The 27396-nt window shown below is 43.0% G+C and overlaps 2 protein-coding genes across 20 annotated transcripts in view; one reads left to right on the top strand and one right to left on the bottom strand.

Moving 5' to 3' along the window:
* Nucleotides 1-16327, bottom strand: part of FNBP1 (formin binding protein 1) — a 127115-nt gene extending 110788 nt beyond the window's left edge. For 5 of the 16 annotated variants that reach the window (XM_087418925.1, XM_087418932.1, XM_087418923.1 and 2 more), the window contains exon 1: nt 16077-16326. In XM_087418925.1, the coding sequence (XP_087275051.1) occupies nt 16077-16100 (24 nt within the window). In that variant the 5' untranslated portion in view covers nt 16101-16326. Of the gene's footprint in view, nt 1-16076 lie in introns of all 16 variants that reach the window. The other 11 variants (XM_087418924.1, XM_014782250.2, XM_087418930.1 and 8 more) reach the window with 4 other exon arrangements.
* Nucleotides 16328-22062: 5735 nt separating this feature from the next.
* GPR107 (G protein-coupled receptor 107) overlaps nt 22063-27396 on the top strand; it is a 75663-nt gene continuing 70329 nt past the window's right edge. For all 4 annotated transcript variants that reach the window (XM_004423577.3, XM_087418920.1, XM_087418921.1 and 1 more), the window contains exon 1: nt 22063-22231. In XM_004423577.3, coding sequence (XP_004423634.1) covers nt 22091-22231 — 141 coding nt within the window. In that variant the 5' untranslated portion in view covers nt 22063-22090. The remainder of the gene's footprint in view (nt 22232-27396) is intronic.

The raw sequence follows: 27396 nt of genomic DNA, 5'->3' as shown, positions 1-27396 counted from the left end.
ACTTGAGAAATATATGCCATGTTCACATGTTGCCTATTCAAAAATACATAAACAAATAAGAAATGAATCAGGCTTTTGAAATCATGACTTTTCTTTCCCCAATTTTGCTTCTTTAACAGAGTCATTTTCTATGATGGCTGAACTCTTAGAGTTCATTAAAATGTGTAACTGCATGAAGGATATTACAAGGGCAAAACTACACACAAGTAGGGTTAGCGGGAGGAGGCGAAGGGCCACGAAACTGCTCGGGGCAAGAGCGTCCTGGTGGAGGACAAAGCTAGGACAAAGCAGGAGACCCCGAGGGAGAAGCAGGCTGGTGTGTGTGAAGGACGAGAAGGCCTATGAGGCTGGAAGAGGGAGTGTGTTGGGGGTAGGGGGCCAGAAAGATAAAGGGGTTGTCTAAATTTAGCTTTTCCTCTGAGATGTAAGTCCTTGTTAGGTTTGTGCTCAGGTCTGAGCCTCACGCATTCCATATTAGGTAACCCAGGTTCCTAAGTATTCTCCCCACAGTAGCCCTTGGAGCTGCCTACAGGATCTAAGAGATGGGTCTTCCTTTTCACTTGGGGCTTTTAGCATTTACCCAGTTTCCCTGAGGTCAACTTTCCATCCACATTAGCAAATCCTACACTCCCTCTAGTCTCTCTTTTCTCCTTTTCTTTCTTTACTTTTGCCCCATATGAGATTGCCTCGTCCCTAGGACTGGCTCACCATTCAAAGACTACCAAGTAAATAGTTAGTGTATAAAATAGCATCCTTTAATCTCCCTTTGAGCTACTCTGGTCTCTGCCACACTGAAAAATCAAGACAAGTATAATCTGCAGCTTGGCCTACATTTGCAATCATTGAACAGCCAGCCCCCACACTCCAAACATGTAATCTGGGCGGGGTCTATACCTCATGCAAATACTATTTATTTTTAAACAAACAGATCTTTTTATAGAAGACCACACATTAGTGACACCTAAGTGAACACAGCTGATGGAGACTATCCTTTGCCCATTTCTGCAATTGACTTTTAAAGTTTTCAATCTTTTTTTTTAATAATCAAAGACAATTTATAGATCTGCTTGGAGTTATCAAAAACATTCTTTATCCCAATCAACTGCTTCCAACTTTTCTTGAGGGTTTTCTTCTCATCTAATTGGCTGTTCATTCCACTTTCTCAGACAATTACTGGCACTTCATAATCCAAAGAAATCCAGAAAGAGAAGAAGAAAGAAGTCATCATCTTGCATTTCATTTCCATCAGGTGGTTGAATACTTTTAGCTAGAAATGAAACAACTGGCTGCCTAAAGTTTTTCTGGAATGGTATTATTTACCTACCTATTTACTTGCTGATCTACCAAAGTGACAAAATAAATTAACTACAAGCCTTTCAGGTTTCAGCCAAAAAGTTTTTGTTGAGCAAAACAGTCCCTAATATTTTTGCCTATGGAGTCACACCCAAGACATTCAATCCATGGACAGAGCGCCTGACCACTTAGGGAATGTGCCTAATGATTCTATTTATGTGTCACTTTTTGAATTGTTGAAACTTTTACAAACCTCCTATTAACATTATTAGTATTTCTTTGAGCTACAGTGTGGGAACTATACATAAAATTGCTAAATAGAGTTTCTAGCCTTGGAAGTAGTTACTCTACCATAATCAACATTGATGTCTTCTCCGTTCATTATGACTCAGTACTCCTGGGACAACCATTTTGGTGTCAGTTGATCCTGGAACTCAGATTACCTTAGGACATTTGAGTTGAAGGGACTTGTGGTCATGCAGTCTAGTTTACACCCAATTCGTTGATCACTTCTACAATACCCCTGCCAAGGAAGTGCCCATTTGGCTTCTTCTCGACATGGAATTCAAGCCATGAACAAAATGTGACCACAACCAGCAACATGTGAAGGTGAATAATGACAGCCAATGCTCATATAGCTTATTGTGTCAGACATTTACTACTCTAAGTATTCGTTAACTCATTTAACACTCTCAATAATCCTGTCAAGTAGGCACTATTATTATCCCCATTTTACAGAGGAAGGAACTGAGTTTCAATGACTTGCCCAAAATTACTCAGCTAGTTAGTATGAGGCTATGAACCAAGCACTCTGGCTCCAGACCCATACTCTTGAACAATATGACACACTGATTAAATTGTAGAACTCTTAAGAAAAAAGAATTTTAACATAAGCAGAGTGCTGTGAGTAGCAGAGGGAGAACCAGATCCATATGCTTAGGTACAACAGAGATCTCAGTCACCAAGATCTGTAGTCTGGCAGACTCATTGCCTCCAGAACACTGATGGTATTTCAGAACTAAAACTCTAGAAAATTTTGCATTTTATTTGATATTCCTCAAATAACACTTCTGAAGTGGATCAGCATGGCTTACATCTGAAAGAAAAGGAGATGAATTTTAGGGAGAAAAACTGGCAAAACCATTTCTTACAAAAGGGAATTACAATGAAATAATCCTCTTCTGTGGGTTGATGGCTGTGACAATAATGTAAAACCTCTGAGATTTTATAAAGAACGACACAGAATCATCATATTCAAAGTGCACAATCTTGTGACAAGAACTTTAGAACAAACTGAGTTTAAGGACTTTTTTTCCTATAAGTCTTCACGTCTTCATGTCAGAGCTTCTCAGTTTCCTAATCCGTCATCTTCAGAGAAAATAAGTATAAAAATTTCTTGAATGCTCCTCAACTTTTCAATTTCATATTCTAAGGGATTTCTTCAAAGAAAAAGTGATGTTATTTTATTTTTAGACTAGAATAAAAGGACACATGGTAGTCCTCTTCTTTAATAAACGAACAAGGGTAGTGTTACTACTCTTTACTATGACATTCAAGGATACTGTTACAGTTATTGTCGTATAACAAATCACCCCCAAACCTCAGTGGGAAAGAACTATTTTATTATGGGTTAGCAATATGACAGGGAAAACTTGTCTCTGTTCCTCCATGGCCCCAACTGGAAAGGCTTGAAGACTGTGGGGACTCAACTGCTGGGGGCCAGAATCATCTGCAAGCCCTTCACTCATATGGCTGGCAGCTGATTATGACTGTTAGTGGAGACCTCAATTAGGCTGTCAGCTGGAACCTCTACCGTTGGCTTCTCCATATGGTCTCTGTGGGCTGTTTGGGCTTCCTAACAATATGGTACTGGCGCTAAGAGTAAGCGTCCTAAACAGCACGGCAAAAGTGCACGGTGATTTTTGATCCTGCCTCGGGAATCACAGAGTGTCACTTTTACCATACGCTATGGTCAAGGCAGTCACAAAGATGTGCCTAGGTTCAAGGGGAAGAAACATAAGCCCTCTCCCACCCCTCAATGGGAGGAGTCTTGAGGTCACATTGTAAGAACACGTGGAATGGGAGATACTGTTAACAGCCATCTTTGCAGAATAGAATCTGTCACACACCTGAAGTAGAGTTCCCCCCAAATCTGATTTATTTGGTGATCTAGTATTACCAATTTTAAACACTCTCTGAGAAATATAGAGAGGAAATTGAAACAATATCAGGTACAACAGAGATCTCAGTCAACAAGGCATGCACTGAGTAATTCTAAACTTTATTCATCTCCAAATGTCAGAACAAGCACACAGGCGGCTTTCAAAGTAGAGTTGAAGCTATTAGACTGTCTACAAAAAGCTATTAAAATGATGTATGTGTGACATTAATTTCTGATTGTTACCAAAAATTGAATGCCCATCAGTGCTCATTTATTTTTATTTTTTGCATTGATGAATGGGTACATTAGTTTTACTACTAAGCATATCAAAGCTTCAAGATCTGTTTATTATGCTCTTAGAATAATTTACAAGACCAATCAACTCTCAATGGTCGACACCCCTCCCAATCTAAAACAAGTTTCACGTAACAATTCTCTGTAAGGTAAACAGTTCAGCAAACAGAGAGCGCGGCCACTGTCCAAAAGGGCAACATATTCTGACAGTGTTACTAAGTGACAGGGTTCTAAAGTTAGATAAGAGTGCTTGGAGGAATACAACTATGCCAAGAGTTTAGAATTTTACCATTTTTACCAATGTAATTCTGCCAAACTTATATTGGGTAATCAGACCCAATAGACCCAAACAGCCTGCACCTGTTCCTGGAGCTCCAGATACATATATTCAACTACCTACTAGATATTAGATACTTAGATAGCTAATGGCATCTTGCGAAATGTCCAGCATTAAGCTTCTGTTCTTCTCCCCATCAACCCTAATCCTGCAGTTCTCAGCCTCTTACACCCTTATTTTTCTCCATAGCATTTATCATGATCAGATATATTACATAGAGAGATCACATATAAGGGCAAAATTTTTTACTGTTTGGTTCACTGCCATTTTCTCTTTGCCTAGAACAATGTCTGGCATACAGTAGGTAGTCAATAATATTTGTTGAATGAATTAATGTTGACTTATCTGATACCTGAGTAAATCACAACTAGAGAACCACAAAGAATAGAGCACCTTAGAATGGTTATGTTTGTAAGTGACTGGCAGGGTAAGAAAGTAGCTCCAAAATATTGCTAGATTTTAAATTTGTTGTAAAGAATAAAAATGAGCAAAAACTGAGAATGCATGAGAAGGAATCAACGTGTTAAGTAGTGATTAAGTCACTAACTCACATCAGCATTACCTAGGAGAGCTTTTAAAATGACAGATTCTCGGACTTGCCAATTTGGGAAATGCCGGAAACTGAGAAGATGACGAACACCCAACATCCAATCTGGGTACCTGGATGTAACCTCAGGGATGCAAGATTGAATAGAGATTAGAATTTTAAAAGTCTAAACATAACCAATTACCCTGTAGTCTGTCTAAAGAAAGAATAGGTTAAAGGGGCCGGCCCCGTGGCTTAGCGATTAAGTGCGCTCACTCCGCTACTGGCGGCCTGGGTTCGGATCCCGGGGGCGCACTGACGCACAGCTTCTCTGGCCATGTTGAGGCCGCGTCCCACATACAGCAACTAGAAGGATGTGCAGCTATGACATACAACTATCTACTGGGGCTTTGGGGTAAAAAAATAAATAAATAAAATTAAAAAGAAAAAAAGAATAGGTTAAAGAAAAAGGCATCAACTACACAGCATCTATAAAATAGACTCTATTCTGTCCTTAACGTAGATCTATCCCTCTAGAAGAAAGAGATGCCTTAGGCTTCTACAGCTTGGTGTCACGAGCCATTAAATTTATCCAACTCTATTTTGATTTTCTGCTCTCTAAGAAACTTTGTATAGAATTTTGCTTTCCATATAGATTAGCCTTCAGGGAGAAAATGTGCACATCAGCCAACATGCAGAGCCAGTCTCCTTATAGATATACTTCTCATTATACCTTTAAAATTTGCATTCTGGTTTATTCATCAGTCTTGGGAATTTGGTTAGCGTGAGTCACCTCCAGGCATACTGAAAATACATCTGTCAGCTTAAAAGGGCTGAGGTGCAGACCCCGGCAACCCTATGAAGCCTGTGCCAACAGAGCAGAAACAAAGAGAGGGAAGAAAGAAGTGACTGCAGGTTTTGGTTTTGTGCCCAGCGGTGAAAAAAAGGACCTTAGGCTGATCTACTATTTCACCCACAAGCCAAAGCAGTGACTTGGCCTCCCCTCGCCATCCCCTGACTCACCACTCAAGACGTACACTGCTAGGTCTTCTTTAGGGATCCAAGGCTCCATAGCAATTCATTTTAACCTAATTCACCCACATAAAAACGTGAGGGGTGCTCTCTACTCCAACCCATACGATTCATCCAATCAGCCAGTTAGCCTGGCCTGCCCTGCCACTATCTAGCTCCTTTCCAACCTTTTCCTCCCTGCAGGAAGGAAACTGAAAAGCTGGCCCCTTAGCTACCTGCTTTCGGCAGTTCAAGGGTACCTTGCGTGCCCTAAAGGTGAAGCCACAGTCCTCACCTGGTTTTCTGCTAGTCTATCTTTTCAGGCTCCTTTTTATGTGTTTTGCTCATTCTCCAGTTCTGTGTCCTCTTACACTTAAAGGCTTTTGGACCTGCCATTTGCTCCCTCTTCCTGGAAGTCTCTGTCTAGATCACCCTCCCGACTTGACCACCATCCTTCACCTGTGTAACTTACTAGTCCTTCAGGACTCACACGGAGGCCACTTCCTCCCCAACTGACTTACACGCCGGTGTACATGGTGCTGTGTAGTTACTCTCAGTCCTTATCACACTGTACTGTCATCTCCTCTCTACGTTTCTGTGCCTCTACTAGACCGTAAGCTTCTTGAGGGCAACAGCCATGTCTTGACACTCAGTAGATGCTCAAAAAATAGATAATTGTGGATGAAATATGGAAGTCTCAACCATACTCATCATGTCTGTATCTCTTGTCTGATATAATTTTTATAATTTTGTTTGGTTTCTTCTTTTATATACTAAAGTCATAATTATTTGCCACCAACATCACCAACCCTCTTGCCAAAAACAGTAATGACAATTAAGAATTAAATCTATCCTAGGATGACAGGGAGACTTTTCATGCACACCTTAGCATCTTGTGAAAATTGAACAACGCAAATAGATAACCTGTTTTTAAGGATAAGTAAAATTTAAATTTAAAAATTCAGAGTCCTGGTGAAAAAGATATTTTACACACACACACACTCATGAAATCCAAATTTCTTTGCCCAAACAAACATTCTAGGCATTTCCATATATATCTGTCCCAATGCAAATTTTGTGTGTGTGTGTGAGGAAGATTAGCCCTGAACTAACATCTGATGCCAATCCTCCTCTTTTTGCTGAGGAAGATTGGCCCTGGGCTAACATCTATGCCCATCTTCCTCTATTTTTTATATGGGATGCCACCACAGCATGGCTTGACAAGCGGTGTGTCGGTGCGTGCCTGGGATCTGAACCTGTGACCCTGGGCCGCCAAAGCGGAGCGCACGCACTTAACTGCTATGCCACGGGGCCGGCCCCCCAATGCAAGTATTTTTAAACTTCTCAGTTTTCTTTGCTAAGAACAAATCAGTCTCAAACTAAGCTGATATGTAGAATAATTTGTTAGCTGTCTCAAGCAGCAAATATCCAGCTTTTGAGGGGGAAATACTGTGACTTCAGTAGAACTTTTTTAAAAAGTGGTAATAACAGCCAAAGAGAACAATTTCCCCCCAAGGGAAAACATTAAAATGATATCTTAAGTAAACTCAACTATATTGCTAAAAATTAGTATGGTTAGTGTTTTGGAGTGTATTTTATATTTAAAAAGAAAGAAAGAAAAGATAAACCTGCATGGTCTCCTATAATCCAGATTTCCTTTCCAAAGCAATGATTCCCAGGCATTGTCTCACTATTAGGTTATTTTATTTTACTGTTAACATGTAAACACAATTTTAAGTCAAAGGACAAAGGCTTCACTGTGAAAACTCGAAGGCTAGGACAGTGAATTGCCCGTTTTTCACCGGTCCTGCTTGCAGCGGGCGAGTTCTGCCATTTGTTCCCAGGGAACAGGGCTTTTTCCCCTTAACCGTCCCCATGACTATACTAATTTGTATGTACCCATCACCTCTCAGCCAACAATCTCAAAGCACTTCACTTTATGCCTGCTTGTGAAGATGAAGGCAAGCATCATCATACAGCATCATACCACTTTATAGGTTGGGAAAACGAGCACCAGAGATGTGAGGACTTGCCCAGCACTAATAAATGTTAGATAAGGCAAGCAGTGCAGAGCCCTTCCAGGCTGGCTCACTCACCTGGGAGTGCCCACACCATTTCTCCCAAGAACTCGTTAGGTACTTTAATACATTTCAGGAACCCATTCCCAATTTGGGTTATGCAAAAAACAAGTACAAGGGGAATAGCTTCCTGTACAAGTGCCTAGTTTTCTTTTCCCACAGATATGAGAGCAAATGTTTAGTTTCTCATTCCTCAAGAACCAAGACTCTGAAAGCCCTGCATATGACAGCCAGAGCACCTCCCAAATGGTCAATATCTATATCCTCTTTGTTCTTTCTCAATTTAATTAAAAATACTTTTCACCAAGACATCCTTTTGTTAGACACAAAATCAGAAACTTGGTATTACTCTATTTAACTTAATACCTTTACAAACTAATTTTTTTAAGGTACAAGAGAAAATAATACCATTGGATTTGAAAGAATGAGGGGCTCACTAGACATATACGAAACACTTGCTAGAATACAAGCTTCATTCATAACAGTTTCTGCTGGGTCTGCAGCACTAGCCCCGTGAGTCATTGATTCTCAGTGATTCTCAATATGAGCACCATCAAATGTTGCAGAAAGCAAAACCTCCATCAGTGACAGGGGAAATCCCAGTGAGCAATGGGGAGAAAAGGAATTTCGAGCTACTAATACGGAAAATGCAGGGGTTTTTTTGTGAGGAAGATCAGCCCTGAGCTAACATCCATGCCAATCCTCCTCTTTTTGCTGAGGAAGACCGGCCCTGAGCTAACATCTATTGCCAATCCTCTTCCTTTTTTTTTTTTTTTTTTCCCTTTTTCTCCCCAAAGCCCCAGTAGATAGTTGTATGTCATAGTTGCACAGACTTCTAGTTGCTGTGTTGAAGATGCAGTTTTTAAACTACATTTCTTTAGTGTCACAAAAAAAACTGGGTTTAAATTCTAGCACTAGCACTCATTGTTTGGGCGAGTCTGGTAAGTAACTTCACTTCTCTGAGACATCCATGAAATGGAGATAATTATTAAACTCACAGGGTCCTTCTCAGGTTATGAAAGGATGCATTTAAATTCCCTAATAAGGGTGCATCAGACACTTAATAAGTTGGTTCTCTTCTGTTTTCATATTTTAAAAGATGGGGGAGAATTTTGGAATCTGCAGGATTCCATGAATGGAGAGGAAATTGAGGCAGCAGAGTAGTATTATAATGTGTGATGGAGAAGACTGAGGGCTCACGAAGACTGTGTGCGGCAAAGAGATGAAACAAGAAGCCCAAAATGTTGATAATTTTGAAGCTGGGTGATGACTGCACAGGGCGTCATAATAGTATTTTCTCTAAGTATGTTTGAAAATTTCTATAATAAAAAGTTCAAACAATAATAAATTTTGAAGGTATTAACTTAAAAATTAAAAAAAAAAAAAAAAGAAAGGGAGGAGGGCTCTTACATCCTAAACATCTGGGACTGAATCTCTGCTTTCTACTCTGTGACCTTGGGCATGTCATTGTACTCTTCTGAGCCTCAATTTCCTCTCTTATAAAAGGGGATGATAATGGTGCGGCAGGCGCAGAGATGTGCTGCTCAGATCCCCCTTCCAGAAAAGACCTGCTGCCCACCTTCGAGGAGTGTGGTTAACAGATAGCCTCCTTTAGGGTCTGCCTCCTCTTGTGAGCCAAGGTCATGGTCTTCTTGTGGTAACTCCTAACCAACGACTGAGCAAGATGGTAGCCAAGGTCACAGTGTTCTCAGGGCAGCCCTTGGCCAGTGAATGAGCAAGGCAGCGATACAAGGGCCTGGCTGTTTCTGGCCCATGTGAGGCTCCTTGAATAGGAGCTCCTCGTTGGCCTGGTGGAGACTGTCAGACTGCACTCTGGCCTGACGGCTCCCTCTACCCAAGCACACTTCCTCCTTTCTCCTTTCAGAGGTGTGACTCCCCAGCAAAACTCTGCACTCCTCACTCCATCTCAGCATCCTCTTCCCAGATGCTGGCATAAACGGTACTGACCTCATTAGATTCTTGTGAAGATAAATGAGATGATGGATGGAAAACACTTCGCATAGCACCTAAGACATGATACTCTCTCAATAATCGGCAATGTTGATAATTATTCAACAGTGTTTAAGGCAATAGGGCATGGTGCTTGTGAAAATATTATGAGAACTACAGAGTTTATGCAATTATAAGCTATTCCTATTTTTACAACCCATAAAGAGAGCAGAGAAGTACAAATGAGCCTGTAGCTGCTGAACCCTATACACCAAAACCACAGACGTTAGCTTAAGAGCTAATTCTTATCAAAAACCTCATTCCAATTACTAAATGGTATGTTCTAAATTTTAAAAAAACACATCACAATATATCTTATGTGATATTATAGTTTAAACGTGAACAAGTGTTATAACTTTTGCAAGAAGAAATTGGACGTTTCAGCTATCTCTTTTTTTGTTGTTGGTGGTGGTGGTTTGAATCTATTTCTAGCATTAAACAATTGAGGTTATTAAGCTTTGTACAAATTTAACAGAGAATTTTACAAATTGGATGAGGTTTATGAGTTAAAAGTGGGTCCCAATTGGAAGACTGTGATCAATCAATATTAAAAACTTCTATATTCCCAACTAACTCTTTAATATGCATATTTGGCCCTTTATGATTTTTTTAAAGTTTTTTACTAGACACATCCCTAGGCTCAAGCTAGTATTAGTATACATTACTAAAACAGGAAACAAATATTTCATTATAAACACTAATTCCAGTAGATTTCACACCCACCTTCTAAAACCTAATTAGATTAATTTCCAGGACATTCGTATATTCTTGGTAGCTTGCAACTTTTACGTGTCAAAATAAAGACTTATTTTTAAATGTGGGTGGTGTTGATGAAACAAGTATGAGTAATACTTGCAGGAAACACAATATTAGCTTAAGCTAGGAAGTAGGTGATATTTGAATAGACCTTCAAAGAAGCACTTTCCATGTCGCACCAATGTAAATCAAAAGCTATAATGTGGTCATACAGTAAGTACGGACACTCACAAAACTCCTGTACGGTGCTTGAAACACAGTTTGACCAACAAAAATGCAATTTTCAGGGTTCTATCTAACATATAAAGTGAAGGCTACAAGCTGATGTGTAAATATCAGCCACAAAATCGCCAGACCTCCCATGTTTTGTTTGTTATCTGCTAACCAGAAAAGACTGTGTGCAAAGCCTGTTTTAATGAAGATGTAGGGAGGGCAGAATTAAATTTGATTTAGTCTATCTTCTGAGGCAGTTCTGCTCCACTCACCATAGTTCCGGGAGTAATGTCTCCCCTGTTGGTCTTGCTATGTTTATCCCAACAGAAATCTCTGAAGGGTTAAGAACAAAGAGCACTAGAAGAGCTATGAACTGTTGTTAGTACTGCCCTCCATTCGGTATCCAGCAGTACGAAAAGGTTAATGATTCTCCAAAACCTAGAACTATTAATAGTCAATTACTTGAAGATGAAAAAAGAATCAGTATTGCCTAGTTTAAAATTCTGATACACTATAAAGTGTTCTTATATAAACACACACAGATATATCAGGCATAAGGAGCATGAACAACAGAGAAGACATAAGTTTTGAAGCCTTCCTCTAAAGGTGAAAATGTGCCTAGGCTGTATTTGCGGGCAGGGAGTATATGGGAAATCTCTGTACCTTCCGCTCAATTTTGCTGTGAAACTGCTCTAATAAACAAAATCTATTTGAAAGAATAAAAAAAGTTGCCTCGAATTATGGAAAATTTTTACAATTGCCAAAGTGCGGAAAGGTGTTATAATTACTCTCCCATTACCATAAAAAAGCAAACGTTTAAAACAAAGTAAAAAAAAGGATTCATTCATTTATTCAATAAATATTTATTGAACTCCTACTATGAGCCAGGCATTGTTCCAGTACAGTTGGTAGATAACTCACTGCTGCCTCGTAAAAGTGCACACCAGCATATTCAACATCCTGTTGAACGCACATTACACGCCTGGCTTTGTCCTAAAAACACAGGTTAAACAAAAATTACACACAATCAACACAGGTCCCTTCTTACTAAGTTAACCAATAAGTATTATTCAGGTCTCTCTGTTCACTCTCTTGCTTTTGGTATTTTGGGCTCCTCTACTTCTTATTAGCACCAAAGTAAAGAAATAAAGATGGCAGAGAGGACACTAGCAGACAAAAGTAGGTTCTGTCACCGAGTAATTGGTTAGCTGCCAGAGCAGGATAATTACGAGGAAAGCTAAAACTTCCAATGGATTTATTCATACTTCACATTAATGATCAAGCCAATAAAAAGTTGAACTGAGGGGCCAGCCCACTGGCATAGTTGTTAAGTTGGCGCACCCCGCTTTGGCAGCCCGGGTTCGAAGGTTCGGATCCTGGGCGTGGACCTACTCCACTCATCAGCCGTGTTGTGGTGGCAACCCACACATTATAAAATAGAGGAAGACCGGCACGGATGTTAGCTCAGGGCTAATCTTCCTCTAGCAAAAAAAAAAAAAAAAAAAGAGGAAGATTGACAATGGATGTTAGCTCAAAGCAAATCTTCCTCAGCAAGAAAAAAAAAAAGTTGAACTGACACTTCAATAACTTGTCACCTCTTTCTAATAAGTAGGTAAGAAAAAAACATTCAAATGTAAGAAACTCTTGCTTTGCCATTTCTTCAATGACCAGTCACAAGTTCAACAAGTCAATGCAACCTATTACCCTATTAACATTACATTTTTAACAAAGTCTTCAGTAAATGCATTTTGGTTCATTTTATAAAGAAACATAAATCTCTCTTTTGACTCTGATGTTGCAGGCTCGAGTTAAAGCCTACTTTATATGTTTTCACTCAATCAAGTAGATATCCTTCAATGCATATAATGTGACTTACAGACTCAGATGGGTATCTGGCATATAGTAGCTGTTCAATAAAAATTTTAAAAATTGATTAAAAGGAAATGTTAGGAAGAGTACAGAAACCATTTTATTATAACCTAATCACTTTAAAACAGCCATTTATACCTTGGTATGACCTTCCAATACAAAAATAGAAAGTCCCAATTTAATTACAAACTAATCCAATAAATTTTTACAAATTATGGGCTTTAAGTCCATTTGTATAGTTGTATGATAACTTCCTGACATTTCATGACTTCTCAAAAATTTCCTAGAATATGAAAGATTACTCCTACAGAGGTGTTAAAAAAAAAAAGAGAGAGAAAGGTTTTACTCCCTCTGCAAAGCAGGATGTGGCTTCAGAGTAGGCCCTTAATGTAAAGTGTGTGTTAGAAACCTGTAGATTTTATTTATTTTTTATTTTATTTTTTTGTGAGGAGGACTAGCCCTGAGCTAACATCCGATGCCAATCCTCCCCTTTTTTCTAGAGGAAGACTGGCCCTGAGCTAAGATCTGTGTCCATCCTCCTCTACTTTATATGGGACACGGCCACAGCATGGCTTAACAACCAGTGTGTCTGTGCGTGCCAGGTTCCGAACCTGCGAACCCCGGGCCCCGCAGCGGAGTGCGCGCGCTTAACCACTGCGCCACCAGGCAGCCCCAAGAAACCTGTAGATTTTAAAAGCCTAGATGGACTTTGACTAAAGTCCCAAAATGTGTGTAAAACCTGGTGGTATTTGTGAAGGTCTATGAAAGGTGCCACCTGTTACAGATAACTCACGGCTGCCCAAACCATAGCTCAGTCTCTCTCCATCGAGAAGCATAATTTTGCCGACTTGGGCGACCCGTCATTATCTCATTACACATGCGCATGATCCCAAAGCCACATTCAAAGAAAATCCTCAATCACCGCCCTGCACGGAGCTGGCCAACACTGCCCAACGCACTGCATTTCACAGTCAGTCACCACTGCAGAACTAGAGGTTTATCTTTCAGCATCCTTCACTATTCCAGTCTTTCTTTAAAATCTCAAATACCACTAATAAAATAAGGCAACTGAAAACAGACATTTTCTTGTTCTTATACTTCTTGGTATTTCACCTTAAAACTCAGATTTTGCCCTTCTCGTATGAGTACAAATAGTGTGTTCATTCCTTTCCCTCTATTAAACTATAAGCTGCTCAAGGGCAAAGGCCAAAACTCTACTAGACCGCCTTTTTAGTAGAATGTCTTTTTTTTTTTTTTTAACTCTTCACTGACATATACTTGCATACATAACAACTGCTAACTGACTCACACTTCCCCGTAAACTTACCAAGTGAAAAAAATTTCAAGTCGTTTACATGCCTTCTCCCTTAAAAATCTTTTCCAATTATTTTTATTGTAGCAAATTTCAAGCATCTACAGTCGAATGAATAGTATCCTGAGCCCTTCTGTACCCATCACCTGGCTTCAACAATTAGCAACTCATGACCACTTTTGTTTCATCAAGAGCCCCATCCACCACCACCCCAATTTATTTTGAAGCAAATCCAAGACTTCATATCATTCATATATATTCCAGTTCCCATTTATTTTCAACAACTCCTTGTCTTTGCCTTCCTTCCCACCTCTCTACCCCCAAAAGAAGTGTACAGAATGATGCAGGCAATGGGAACCCTTTTATCCATTTCCCTCTCATAGCTACCTCCTCTCTTCTGGATCACCTTCTATAACACTCACCAACATCACAGTGAAATGCCCACCACTGTGTTCAGTCCTTTTAACCACAGCCTGTTTCACTTAGAAATATATTGTATTTTTTCCTCCATAATCCCTTTCTCCTGTTTGAACAAGTGAAAAGAAAAATTGTGCCAAAATTTCTATTCTCTGGATAAAAATCACTTCTGATTTGTTCCCCGACTCCAGATAAGCTAGTGGAGAAGGAATAGAAGAGGAAAGAAAAACAATACTTAAAATGGTAGATTTTGCCTAATCAGGTGTATGCAAATGTTTAAAGCATCTGTTATTTTATTTTTAAGATGTGTATTTGTGAACAGCAGCTGAAATTTTCCCATGAGTCCCTCTACACAGAGGATGTTTATAAAATGAATTATCTTAATTTAAGGGAGCTATTGCCTTCAGGATTTTGGTATTAGTAACAGTAGCTGCTTCTGAGCCTAAGAAATGGTTATGTAAAAACAATTAAAGCAAAAAATAAATAAATAATACGGGAGGGTGCGCTCTGTTTCCACTGCTGCCCCTACCTTGTTTTATTTTGACGTGAGATTTCTTGGCCTCAGCTCAGAGAGCAACCACCCCACACTTTTCTCCTCCGCACCCTTTACAAATGGAATTCCGAAAGGAGGCACTTTCGAGTTCATCACGGCCAATGTCTCATCTTGAGAACATTTCAGTGCAATAATTGAGATTTCATCCACCCCTTCCTCTGGACACTGCACTGCCCATCCCTGACCCAGTGATTTCCCCAGGAATCCAGAGGAAGACAGCGAACCAAGCTTCATTCCACGGCCCACAGCTTCTCCTCCTCGGCATCCCCTATTCGCCCTGGGTCCGGGGAGACAGCTTCCAGACACCACGCTCATTGTTGACCGATCTGCACCCCCAGGTTAAGGATCTCGGCGGGGGGGCCCCTCGCCGCCAACCTTCCCCATTTTAAACTGTTTCCTCGGAGCAGTTAAAGATTTACCTCGAGAATGCCTCTTCCTGAAGGTGATAACAAGATCTCCCCCTAACTCCGATGAATTTCCCCTCCAGGCCAAACGCCGCAGTCCCCACCTCAAATCCAGGATCTGAGCTGCCTCTCAACAACTACAAGTGCGCCCCAAACCGGCACAAGTCAAAAGTCCTCGCCTCCAGAAGGAAGACACCACTTCTCACCCCTGGGCCCCCAAACCCAAGACCTCAGCCCTGGCCCCGCCAAGGCCGCCCCGCCCCCGGGAAGAGAGATCCGCGCGCACCTCCACCGGGAGAGAGCAGCTTCAGGAACTCGGGGCCGGGCGCCCGAATAAAGAACGCATCCCCGAAAATCCGAGGGCCTCCACGCCCCCATCGAAGCCAGTCCGCGGCGCATCGGCTACTCTCCCCGAGGGATTAAGGCTCTTTCCAACACACATGGATGGCCTCGGGGCGCCCCCTGCCCAGGCCGCCGGGGACCCCAGACCCGCGCCCCCTGCTCAGGCCGCCGGGGGGACCCAGACCCGCATCCCCTGCTCAGACCGCCGGGGGGACCCAGACCAGCGCCCTCTGCTCCGGCCGGCGGCGGGGGACCCAGATCCGCGCTCCCTGCTCAGGCCGGCGGGGACCCACACCAGCTGGCCTCCGAAGGGCGAATCTGGCTCGCAGCTCCTGCTCGGGGCAAGGCCGACGAGGGGCCCCCGGACCTGCGCCTCGCCCCCAGGCCGCGGGGACCCCGACCAGCACGCCATCGCCTCCCCCGGGGCAGCCCGGCCCGCGCCCCCTCCTGGGCGCGCCAGGCACCTTCCCTCGCAGCTGCGGGCCCAGCCCCTCACTCACCCAGAGCTCGGTGCCCCAGCTCATGGTGCAGGGGGCGGGAAGGGGCGCGCCGCGCGGCGGGCGCGGGCTCTCCGGTCCCCTCCCGGGCGATCCCTTCGCCCCTCGAGATCCCCGCGATCGAGGAAAGTCCGGTGCCCGCGCGGCCGCCGCCTCCTCCGGCTCGCCACTCTAAGCCCGGGGTCTCTTCGGCGGCTCCTCCTCCCCGTCGCTCCTCAGCAAAATGGCCCGAGGAACCAGCAGCCGCCGCCGCCGCAGAGCCCGCCCGCCCCACACCCGAGAGCGAGGGGCGGGGGCGGGGGAGGGGCGGGGGCGGGGGAGGGGCGGGCGGGGCGGGGCCGCGCGGGGGGCGGGGCCGGCCTGACAGCTTGCGCACGCGCGCGCCCCGCCCCTGCGCCCCGCCCCCTAGGCGCCCGCCGCCCGGCCCGCGCCGCGGGGGGTCTGGAAGCGCGGGGAGGGACGCGGGAGCGCGGCCGGGCCTGGCCCCGGGGGGACTGCCCCGCCGATTTTTTTATTACTCATTAGCAACCACACTCTCTGCTCCCAGGACAACCGCTCCCCTTTGAACCTAGCCGGCCCTGTCATTACCGGTGCTCTGCCGCGGCCTGAGGTTGCTCCCCTGCGCCGAGCGCGCTGTGGACGTAAGGACAGTCTTCTCCCTGGCAGCCCTTCACGCCGCCCAGAGTTCGCTCGGGATGCTCTCCCCACCGCCGGCGAACCGCGGAGGCCCGAGGAGCCTGCAGCCCTGCGCGGGGGGAGTGGCGCCTGCCACGGTGATGTCTGTGCCCTGCACAGACAGGGACGTCGGGGCCAAGAGCGTCCGAGCAGCTTCGAGTGGCTGGGGAAGGAACCCAGGGACGCACAACCAGTGATTTCTAATCTCTGAAACCAGTGATTTCCAACTTGATCGGCCAAGAAACTCTCAGACGTGAAATCACGTTGCCGCTTAGTGGGTAAAAGGCAAGGCGATGGGTCCACAGATAACGTGTTTGGTTCCATCCGATCCAGCCTCCCGCATCAACTAGTTGGGTGACCTCGGACAATGACTCCACCTGTAGCAGCCCAGAGCCACCCCCCTGCCTAATAGAGGTAATAACGTATCCATCGCACCGTGTGGTGGCGAGGATCAAGATGAGCACCTGTTCCCCGGCCTATGTTTGGTAAGCTGAAAGCTAATGTTTAAGTAGATACCGACTCCCTTTCTCTGTATTCTAAACGTCTGCACAAACTTCATTCCTGGCAAGCTATGAAGAATTTTTGGAGTTCCAATCCTCCTCTGAATCACTAGGCCCTTTCTCCCCAACTTTTCTTTCTCCCTCAGTTAATGCTACTGACTTTTCTGAGTAACTGTGGACTCCAAAAATGGGCCCCATTTTAGAAATATTTCACAATGATGCATCTCTCGAATCCAAACAACCCCAGCCTTAACTAGCTTATCGTTCTCCTCCATGAAAGGGTGGAGCTGAAAACCCCTGCCGATAAACCAAGTCTGTTTCCTTTGTTGGATAGAGTTACAATAAATTTAAACTGTCAAAACTGTTTTGGTCTGTATTTTTTCAGTTACAAGTTCCCCCCACCCTCTCATCTTCAGTGTGTGTGTTTAAATATTTTGCTCTCCCAGTTACCAGCTCTGGGAACTCTTTACTCCAAAGCCTGCTAGATACATAATCAGAATGGCCAGCCACCTACCTCCCAAGGCAGATTAACAGCCAGGTGAGTTGGAGGGGTTACAAATTCAAACAATGCTGCACACAGTTCAAGTGTGCTGTTTGGAAATGGCAAGTGAATTGCAGGTTATCTAAAAAGACCTTGCCTCAGTAATCACCTCAATTTCCCTTCCTGCCAAGGCTTGAATATTTTTTTTAGTCAAACACTGATCTAATCTTGACTGAGTTCTTGGAGACTTCTCAAAAAGAGTGTCCATTTGCGCAAATATGCTAATCAGGAGGAAAAACCACCTGCGGCTCTAAAGAAGAGGAAGGGACCGAAGCAAAACAGAGACCACATGAAGATGAAACTTTTTAAGATGAGTAAGCAGGAAACAGTCATAGGAACCCACTAAAAACCACAGCCGCAGAACTATAAGGAACTGGGTGAATCAGACCACACTGCAAATATCTTTAACTTACACTGCGTTTGGGTGGTAAGTAGAAAAGGTTTCAAAGTGTTAGAATCTTCAAAAAATAAAGGAACAAGACGCCACTGATCTTAAAGCAATGGAAACAAACAGGGTTCAAAATAAATAAACCAGCAGAGAAAAAGATGAATAAATACAGCACAGTTCTTTTTAGGAAGAACTAAACCCACTTCAGTTTCCCTTATAGTAAGAGAGAGCGATTCTGAGAAAAGGAATTCTCACTATTAACAAATACTGTGACCTGACCTACTTAGCAAGCAATTTTCACAAGAGGTATTCTAAACCCTGTCTGTGTAAATGCTTGATTTACGCAGGGCGTCAGTCTGGGTTAGGTACACCTGTTTCACCTCTCAATAACATCTAGAGAACACAAAGTTATGATCTTGGTGAGTGTATATAAATTCCCACTGAATAATCTGATCACAAGGACAGTATTAGCACTGAAATAAGGTATCTAGACAAAGAGAGACCCTGTATAGGGTCTAGGGTGTAGTTAGAGGCAAACAATTCTCTTAGGGCTTTTTGGCCATTCTAACTGCTTGCAATGAATAAATATCTAATTCAGGGGCTTAGATGTATAGATACCTCTATCTGTCTATCTATCTTATTTTTTAAAGGAGATATGTTTTCTAATTGTTAAATTAAGATCCTAGTGTTCCACTACTTATTAGGTGTGTGGCCTTGGGCAAGCTATTTAAACTCTCTGAGCGTCAGTTTCCTCATTTGTAAAATGGAGCTGGTGGTGAGCACAGGCTTCAGTGTTAGCCAGATTTGGATAGCCCTGCACAGAAAGCTGTAAAACTGTGGTTGAATTATTTTCCTTCTCTAAGCCTCAGTTTCCTCCTCTATAAAACGGAAATAATGCTCCTTACTTCAAAGGTTACTGTGAAGATTAAAAGAAAGGACACATGTAAAATGTTGAGCACATGAGGGCACAAGTATTGGTTCCCTTTCCTTTCCTCTTGTTTTCTGGAAGATTTTTACTTATATCAAGAAAAGCAATCCTTTAAGCCCTTCTGATGCAGCGGGACAGCGTGCCTGAACTACGATTGATTGGTTGTCTCTTTGTGAAGTACTATTCCCACTGAAATTCTCAGGATTTTTTTTCCTTTAAAATAGCTTCCATCAGTTTCTAGCTTAAAATTCTCCACTTGTTTAGCATTCAAACTACTGACTAAGGACCCAGGAAAGCAGTCAAGTGGAAAAAGTTGGAGTGGGATAAAAGTAGGAACTGTATGGTGAGTAGAATCTTAAAACCGCAACCAATTTTTGCACCGATAATGGAATTCCCCTGAAGGTCTACAAAGATATGCATAAAATCAGGAAAAACCAGCTGTCCTGCGGCTAAGTTACACATTGTGCCACCAATATGAGAAGTGAATCCGAAGTTTTCCTCCTGCTGTAGCATTTAAGATGTGTCAGGGTCTGGCTTTTCCATGAAGATCACTCTCCGCAAGAAGATGCCACGGGCTTCCCCTGTCCCCCAAGACATGATGTCTCAAGTCAAAGAACGAAAGTGACATTTGACTTCTGAATGTACTGCCAGGTCCCAATTTGACCTCTAGTTCCCTATATTGTCTTTATAGAGGTTTTCGTTCTGAAATATCAACTCTTTTTTTTTCCTCCCCTTTTTCTCCCCAAAGCCCCAGTAGATAGTTGTATGTCATAGTTGCACATCCTTCTAGTTGCTGTATGTGGGACGCCGCTTCAGCATGGCCAGACAAGCGGTGTGTTGGTGGGTGACCAGGATCGGAACCGGACCGCCAGTAGCGGAGCGTGCACACTTAATCGCTAAGCCATGGGGCTGGTCCGTGAAATATCAACTCTTGATACGAAAAACAAATAGCAATTATATCTTATTACAACTGGAGAATATTAACCCATTAATTGCTTAAAAGACTTCTGGAAATTTCTAAACTGATGCCAAATATTATTAATCACACTAGGTTCAAACTACAAATTCTGCTACTAGTGGCAACGTTCAGTGGATCCTGAAAAGTTAGAGGAAATAGAAAAATACAACGCACTTGATCAAGAGAGTAAGGGTAAAAGCCAAGTTTGGGAGATCAGTCTTTCCAGCCCCTCCAGGCTTTTTCAGTCAATACCTTAAAGTTTAATGCCCCTTTGAAAATGTTGCCAGGGAGAAGCAAGCATAACTTGTTTTGTTACTCAACATGTCTGTTTCTAGTTACAGTATCATGATTATGCAAATAATCTTTTCTTGAAACTCTGAAATCACGTGCCTACGTATAATTGCCAAGATAGCAGTTTTCACAGAATTTGAAAAGTAACTGTCTAAAAATTACCTCACTTCAAGTCTTTGTAATTAGTGTTGCCTTTCTTATTTCTTTCAAATCCAAACTGACTAGCACAATATAGTTCTTAAATACCTAAAGGAAGCTATTCCTCATAAACCTCTGGACAGATACTACTGGTATGTGATCCTGTGAAGGGCCCTTAATAATTCCCAAGTGAAAAGAAGCAAGGAATAAGAACCCAACTTTAAGCCCTTGTAAAATTGTTTTCCAGAAACTAAAAGACAAAAGTTTTCTATAAACTATTTAAATGTTTCATCACTATTATATTATTAAATGAAATTAAGACTCTTCCTGATCATTCCCGGTTTTTAGAAGCCTATTATATTCAAATTTAAAACCAGCGATTCTCAAAAATGCTACCTAACTTTAAAAGTAAACAATAAAAATACTCCAAAGCATTGCAAGCTACCTTTAAAAACGAAACTGCACTTAAAAATCACCTTCCCTTTAACAACTAGTTTCATTCTGAAGTAAGAATCAGTTAACTCTCTGCGGTATTTCCTTTTGCTACCTAAAAGAAAACATCATTTATTTTACATTCTTACTATGTTCTTTCATATTGCTGATTTTTAAAATGCTTTCTGAAAATTTCTTTTGCATGTCATTTAATAACACATTGGTTACCCAGATTCTGGGATTTTAATTTTTTGAAAAAAATTTTGAAGATAATGGAATTTTTTGAAAAATTAAAATTATAAAAATTAGAAAGCCATGTATGGTATAGTGCAAGGAATGCCTCCATTAAAGATCTCCCTATAAATTCCAAAGATTAGAAGCAAAGTTTCCAAACAGAATTACCTGATTCATACTCTAGTGGTCGGATGAAATAGCACGAAGCTATATAACACAGTATTTAGAAGTTTCCATGCGATTCCCAGCTCAACCTGGAACAAATGACTTAGAGCCTCAGTCTGCTTACCTGTCAAGTGGGGGTAATGATAATACCTACCTCCTACCTCATCAGAATGTGCCAGGGATTAAATGCAATAACGCACACAAAAGGCCTAACGAAGTGCCTGCTAAGGGCTCAATAAATCGTATTACTACATCCATTTCGTCTGAAATTTTAGTATGAAATGCCCCCCAAAAACCAAAGGACCTATGACAAGCCGTGAACTTGGTATTTTCCACCAAGTCACCGCCGCTCGAGAAATCAGTCCAATCGGCGGCCAGGCACGGCGCTGCAGCCACAGCGTGAGACATCCCACCCGCAGAGCCGGGGGCCCCGTGGGGTCGGGGTCCCGCAGGCCCGCGGTCTCTTTCCAAGCTCGGCGGGCGGAGGTGAGGTCCCGGCTGGCCCTGCCCAGGAAGGTTGCCACGGCAGCCACCACCGGGTCCCCTCTGGGGGCTAAACGGAAGTCCGCACGGGGGCGGCCAACTGCACGGCCCCTCCGCGGCCAGCGTAGGCGCCTCGGCGACTTCCCGGGCCGCACGCTCCACCAGAAGCGCCGCAGTCTCCTCGCCGCTGGCCGCCAAGCCCCCTCCCAGGCCCTTCCGGCGCCACCGCCCTTTGACCCCGGAAGTGGGCGGGAGAGGAAGCAGCTGGTGATGCTGGAGCAAACATGGCCGCCCTGGTGCTTGTCGGCCTGGCGGGCTCCCGCTGGCCTCGGCTGGCCGCTGGCCTCCGGCTGCTCCCGCTCCTGGGGCTGCTGCAGCTGCTGGCCGAGCCCGGCCTGGGCCGCGTCCACCACCTGGCGCTCAGGGTAGGGCCGGGCCGGGGGGCGGAGGCCGAGGCTGCTCGGGGCTTGGGGCAACTTTGGCCCAGGAGGGGCCTCGGAGCGATTGGGCCCCATTACTTGCCCCCGCGGGCGTGGCTTCTCGCTGGGAGACGTCTGTTGGGAACTGAGGGACTGGGCGGGGGTCCTCGGGCCGTCTGGGGGCAGGAAGATTCGAGTTGAGAGAGGGGCAGGGGCTGAACTGCGGTGTAACCCCGAAGGAGTCGGGAGGCCCAGCCTGCAATCCCTGCGGGCTTCCCTAGGTTCCTTGCTGATGGCAACCTGCTGTTCCTTCTCCCTTCTCGCCTCCAGCTTTTATCCTGGGCTTCGCTTGTCCGCGGTCTCCCCTCTTCCATCCCCTTGTGCCGCTTGAAGGTACGCGCAGCCTTCGCCTCAGTTTCCCATTTCAGTGTAGGGCGCTGTCTGGACTGAGCAAAGCGGGACTCTCCAGGAGGAATTTCAAAGCTCGCTTGGAATACATGACCGAGAACTTAAAACCAGCATTAAAAATGTGTTTCTAATTAGAGGGCCTGCAGTTTTCTCCCTCGCGCCTGTCATTGTCTGTCTAGAGAAGAGATTTATGATAGGCCTAGTATGATCCTTTCGATCTTGCATTATAACTCAAAACTAAAAGTCGTCTAAGGCTAAAACGTGCCTCCAGGCGGTTCAGCAGGTTAATGTATCTGGGGAATGGAAAAATAAATCGTTCTGACCCGAAGCCTTGTACATTATTTTCACGGTATACCATTTTCTAAGAAGTTGTGGGGTTGCAGAAAATTTGTCTTATTAAAACACAGTACTTTAACAAACCATGAAACATTGTATTTTGTAAAAGTAGAGCTTAAAGAATACAGAACCTGGATTGAAAAGCCTGGCCACACCCGTGCACCATACTTTTGGGTATCAGTTGTTTGTAAATAAAAATGACCTGATTAAAATGGTTCTCAAGCACAGGGAGCTAGGTGAGTGTTGGCTCCTTTTGGGAATCTGCTAAAAGCTATGGAACGTCTACCCCAAAAAGTGCAGGTAGAAATGTGGACAAAACTTGGAATTTCTAGGGCTTTATAATGCTGCTGAAACTTATCCATAGACCCTAGCCCCCAGGCTTATGACTCCAAGTTACGAACTCCTGATCTTTAAAATTCTTTCATTTTATAATATAAGATCCTGAGTCTTAGGTTAAGTTATGTAACTGAGTTCATATAGCTTATAAATTAGAGACTAAGCTAATAGTAGGACACACTGGACCACGTCTCTTGGCTCCCAGTACAGTGCTCTCTGCACATTTCTAGAATTAAAATGTCAAGTGGCTGGCATCATTAGGTAAATACTGATGGTACTGGTATAAATGAAAAAGTATACTAATTTCAGTGGTAGAAGCAAACTGAGTTGATGTAATTCTGGTGATTGATTTCTCTCTGTTGTGCTAAATTACTTAATGTTTTTCATCTTTGTCACATGTTTGATAAGTACTGAAGTGCCAATTCCATAATCAATACTGTAATTGTTTCTTTTGTCTTAAACATTCTTTTTTTTTTTTTTTTTTTTGGTGAGCAAGATCAGCCCTGAGCTAACATCCGATGCTGATCCTCCTCTTTTTTGCTGAGGAAGCTTGGTCCTGGGCTAACATCTGTGCCCATCTTCCTCTACTTTATATGGCACTCCGTCACAGCATGGCTTGACAAGCGGTGCATCACTGCGCACCCGGGGTCTGAACTGGCAAACCCTGGGCCGACAAAGTGGAGCGCGCGCACTTAACCGCTGCACCACCAGGCTGGGTTGGCCCCTTTCTTAAACGTTCTAACTTCTTACCCAAGGATGTGGAAATCACCGAAAGAGAGCTTGTCAGAGCAGCAACGTTAGATCTCTTGTTTTGCTTGAGACTAAGAGAAATAGGATATTTGATCAGGTTATAGACCCAGACTAGCAAGAATAACATGAAGAGGTCACTGAGTACCAGAAATATGCATTGATCTTTTAAAAAACTTTTTATCATGGAGAATTTCAAACATATACCAAAGTAGACAGGATAGTGTAATAAACTCCCATGTATCTGTCACCCAGCCTCAATAACCATTAACCAGTGGTTAATTCTGTCCCATCCCCACACACATCACTTCTCTTTCACATTCTTTACTTTTTTAAAATTAGAAACAAGTCCTTTCATTTTTCATTCACTTTTCTTATTCTATGTTATGTTTTCCATCACTCTTCTGATTTTCTTAGTCTTCTCAAATTCCTTCTCTTTTGATCTGTCTCTAAATTCTTTACCTTGTTTGGGCCGGCCCCGTGGCTTAGCGGTTAAGTGCGCGCGCTCTGCTGCTGGCGGCCTGGGTTCGGATCCCGGGCGCGCACCGACGCACCACTTCTCCAGCCATGCTGAGGCCGCGTCCCACATACAGCAACTAGAAGGATGTGCAACTATGACGTACAACTATCTACTGGGGCTTTGGGGGAAATAAATAAATAAAAATTAAAAAAAAAAAATTCTTTACCTTGTTAAAACAGCTTTATTGAGGTATAGTTCACATACCGTAAAATTCGCCCATTTTAAGTGTACAATTCAATGATTGTTTGTAAATTTACTGAGTTGTGCAACTGTTGCCACAATGCAGTCATAGAACGTTTCCATCACCTGTGTAAGATCCATTGTGCTGGTTTACAGTCAATTCCCATTTCCACCCCCAGCCCCTGGCAACTGCTAATCTACTTTCTCTCCCCATAGATTTGCCCTTTCTGGATATTTCGTATAAATGGAATCACACAGTATGTGGTTTTTTGTGTCTGGCTTCTTTTACTTATGTTTTTGAGATTCATCAAAACCATGTATTAATGCCATATATTAGAAATTCATTCCTTTTAATTGCTGAATACTATTCCATTATATGGATATACCACCTTTTGCTTAGCCATTCACCAGTTGATGGACATTTGGGTTGTTTCTTTTTTTAGCCATTGTAAATAGTGCGTCTACAAACATTCATGTGCAAGTCTTTGTGGGGACATATGTTTCATTTTTGGGGGTGATACCCTAGAAGTGGAGTAGTAGTGCTGGGTCATATGGTGGATTTCTATTTAACTTTTTACGAAACTGCCAAACTGGGGCCGGCCTAGTGGTGTAGTAGTTGGGTTTGTGCGCTCTACTTCAGCGGCCCAGGGTTTGTGGGTTTGGATCTGGGGCATGTACCTTCACACAGCTTATCGGGCTATGCTGTGGCAGGTGTATCACATACAAAAATGAAGGAAGATGGGCACAGCTGTTAGCTCAGGGCCAATCTTCCTCAGCAAAAAGAGGAGGATTGGCAACAGATGTTAGCTCAGGGCTGATCTTCCTCAGCAAAAAAACAAACAAACAAACTGCCAAACTACTTTCTAAAGTGACTATACAATTTTACATTCCCACTAGCAATTATAAGTGTTCCTCTTTCTATACGTTGTTGCCAGCATTTGTCATTGTCTTCTCATATTATTTTAGAGCGAATCAAAGGCATCATTATCATTTGATCCATAAGTATTTCAGTATGTACCTATAAGAAATAAGGACCCTTTTAAAAACATAACTATAATACCATTATAACAAAAAAATAGTAATGTTAATCTTTATCAAAATCAGGTTCAAATTTCCATTGGTCATAAATGGATTTAAAAAATTTTTTTAACCAGAATCTAAATAGTGTCCTCACATTACCATTGGTTACTATGCCTCTTAAGTCTCTCTCTTTTTTTTTTTTAATTTTGTGTGTGTGAAGATCAGCCCTGAGCTAACATCCATGCCAATCCTCCTCCTTTTGCTAAGGAAGACTGGCTCTGGGCTAACATCTGTGCCTATCCTCCTCCACTTTATGTGGGACACTGCCACAGCATGGCCTGACAAGCGGTGCATGGGTGCGCGCTTAGGATCCTAACCCGGGCCGCCAGCAGCAGAGCACGCGCACTTAACCGCTAAGCCATGGGGACGGCCCCTTAAGTCTCTTGTAATCTAGAGAATCTCACTTCTGCCCCCATACTGGATTTTGCTGATTATTTCCTTGTGCTGTGGTTTCATATGTTCATCTGTCTGTTGTATTTTCTGTAAATTGGTAACTGGATCTAGAGGTTTGACCATGTTCAGATTTGATTCTTTAGGCAGGACTGCTTCATAGGTTAGTGCTGTGTTCTTCCATTGGGAGGCATCGTGTCTGCTTGTCTTTCTGTTTGTCATGTTGGCCCTGTTGATGTCCAGTGCTTACATCCCTTTGGTCATTCGTGTCTTGGTCTGTTCAGGATGCTATAACAATACCATAGACTGGGTGGCTTGTATATTTATCTCTCACAGTTCTGGAGGCTGAGAAGTCCACGATCAGGGTGCCAGCATGGTTGCCTTCTGGTAAAGGCCCTCTTCCTGGTTCATAGCTGGTGCGTTCTTACTGTGTCCTCACGTGGTGGAAGGGGCAAGAGATCTCTGTGGGGTCTCTTTTGTAAGAACACTAAGCCCATTCATGAAAACTTCACCCTCATGACCTAAGCACCTCCCAAAGACCCCCCCACCTCCTAATACCATCATCTTTGGGTGTTAGGATTTCAACATATGAATTATTGGGGGACACAAACGTTCAGACCATAGCAGTTAGTGTTGATCTTTAATTATGCTCTTTAGTGTCCAAGTATAATTGTCTTTGATTATTATATATTCAAAGTCTGTCTTGATTAAGTTATACATTTTATTGTATAGTAGATCTTGTTCTGTTTCTCAAATATGGCCCGCAAGACAAGGAAACGTGTTTAAAGTACAAACAAGTATCATTCTTTAGGCATCCACATGCTCGGGAAACGTTTATAGATTGCTTATGTTAGGCATGGTTCCTACCCCTACGGAGATTCAGCCCAGCAAAGAAAACAGGTAGGGTCCTCCGTATTCTGAGTACAGTATAGAATTCCCTCTGTTGATAGGAACTTTCCTTAAGTATTTTAATATTTCTTGACTTTGTACACTTGAGCTATGGAGTACAGTTTAGCCTTTTCTGGGTGATGGGTGGTTTCCATTCATTTATTCAATAAACATTTATTTTCTCACTCATAACTTTGAACAAACGTTATGTTTAAATGATCATTGATGTTATTTTAGTAGTCATTTTCTAATTCTCATTAATGGAATAAAAAAGATAATTCAAATT

This window comes from Ceratotherium simum, chromosome 29 (assembly GCF_057802395.1).
Source record: "Ceratotherium simum simum isolate JZ-2026a chromosome 29, ASM5780239v1, whole genome shotgun sequence".
Lineage (NCBI taxonomy): Eukaryota > Metazoa > Chordata > Mammalia > Perissodactyla > Rhinocerotidae > Ceratotherium > Ceratotherium simum.
The sequence above is the reverse complement of the archived record's forward strand: the minus strand, read 5'-3'. Positions and strand labels throughout refer to the sequence as shown.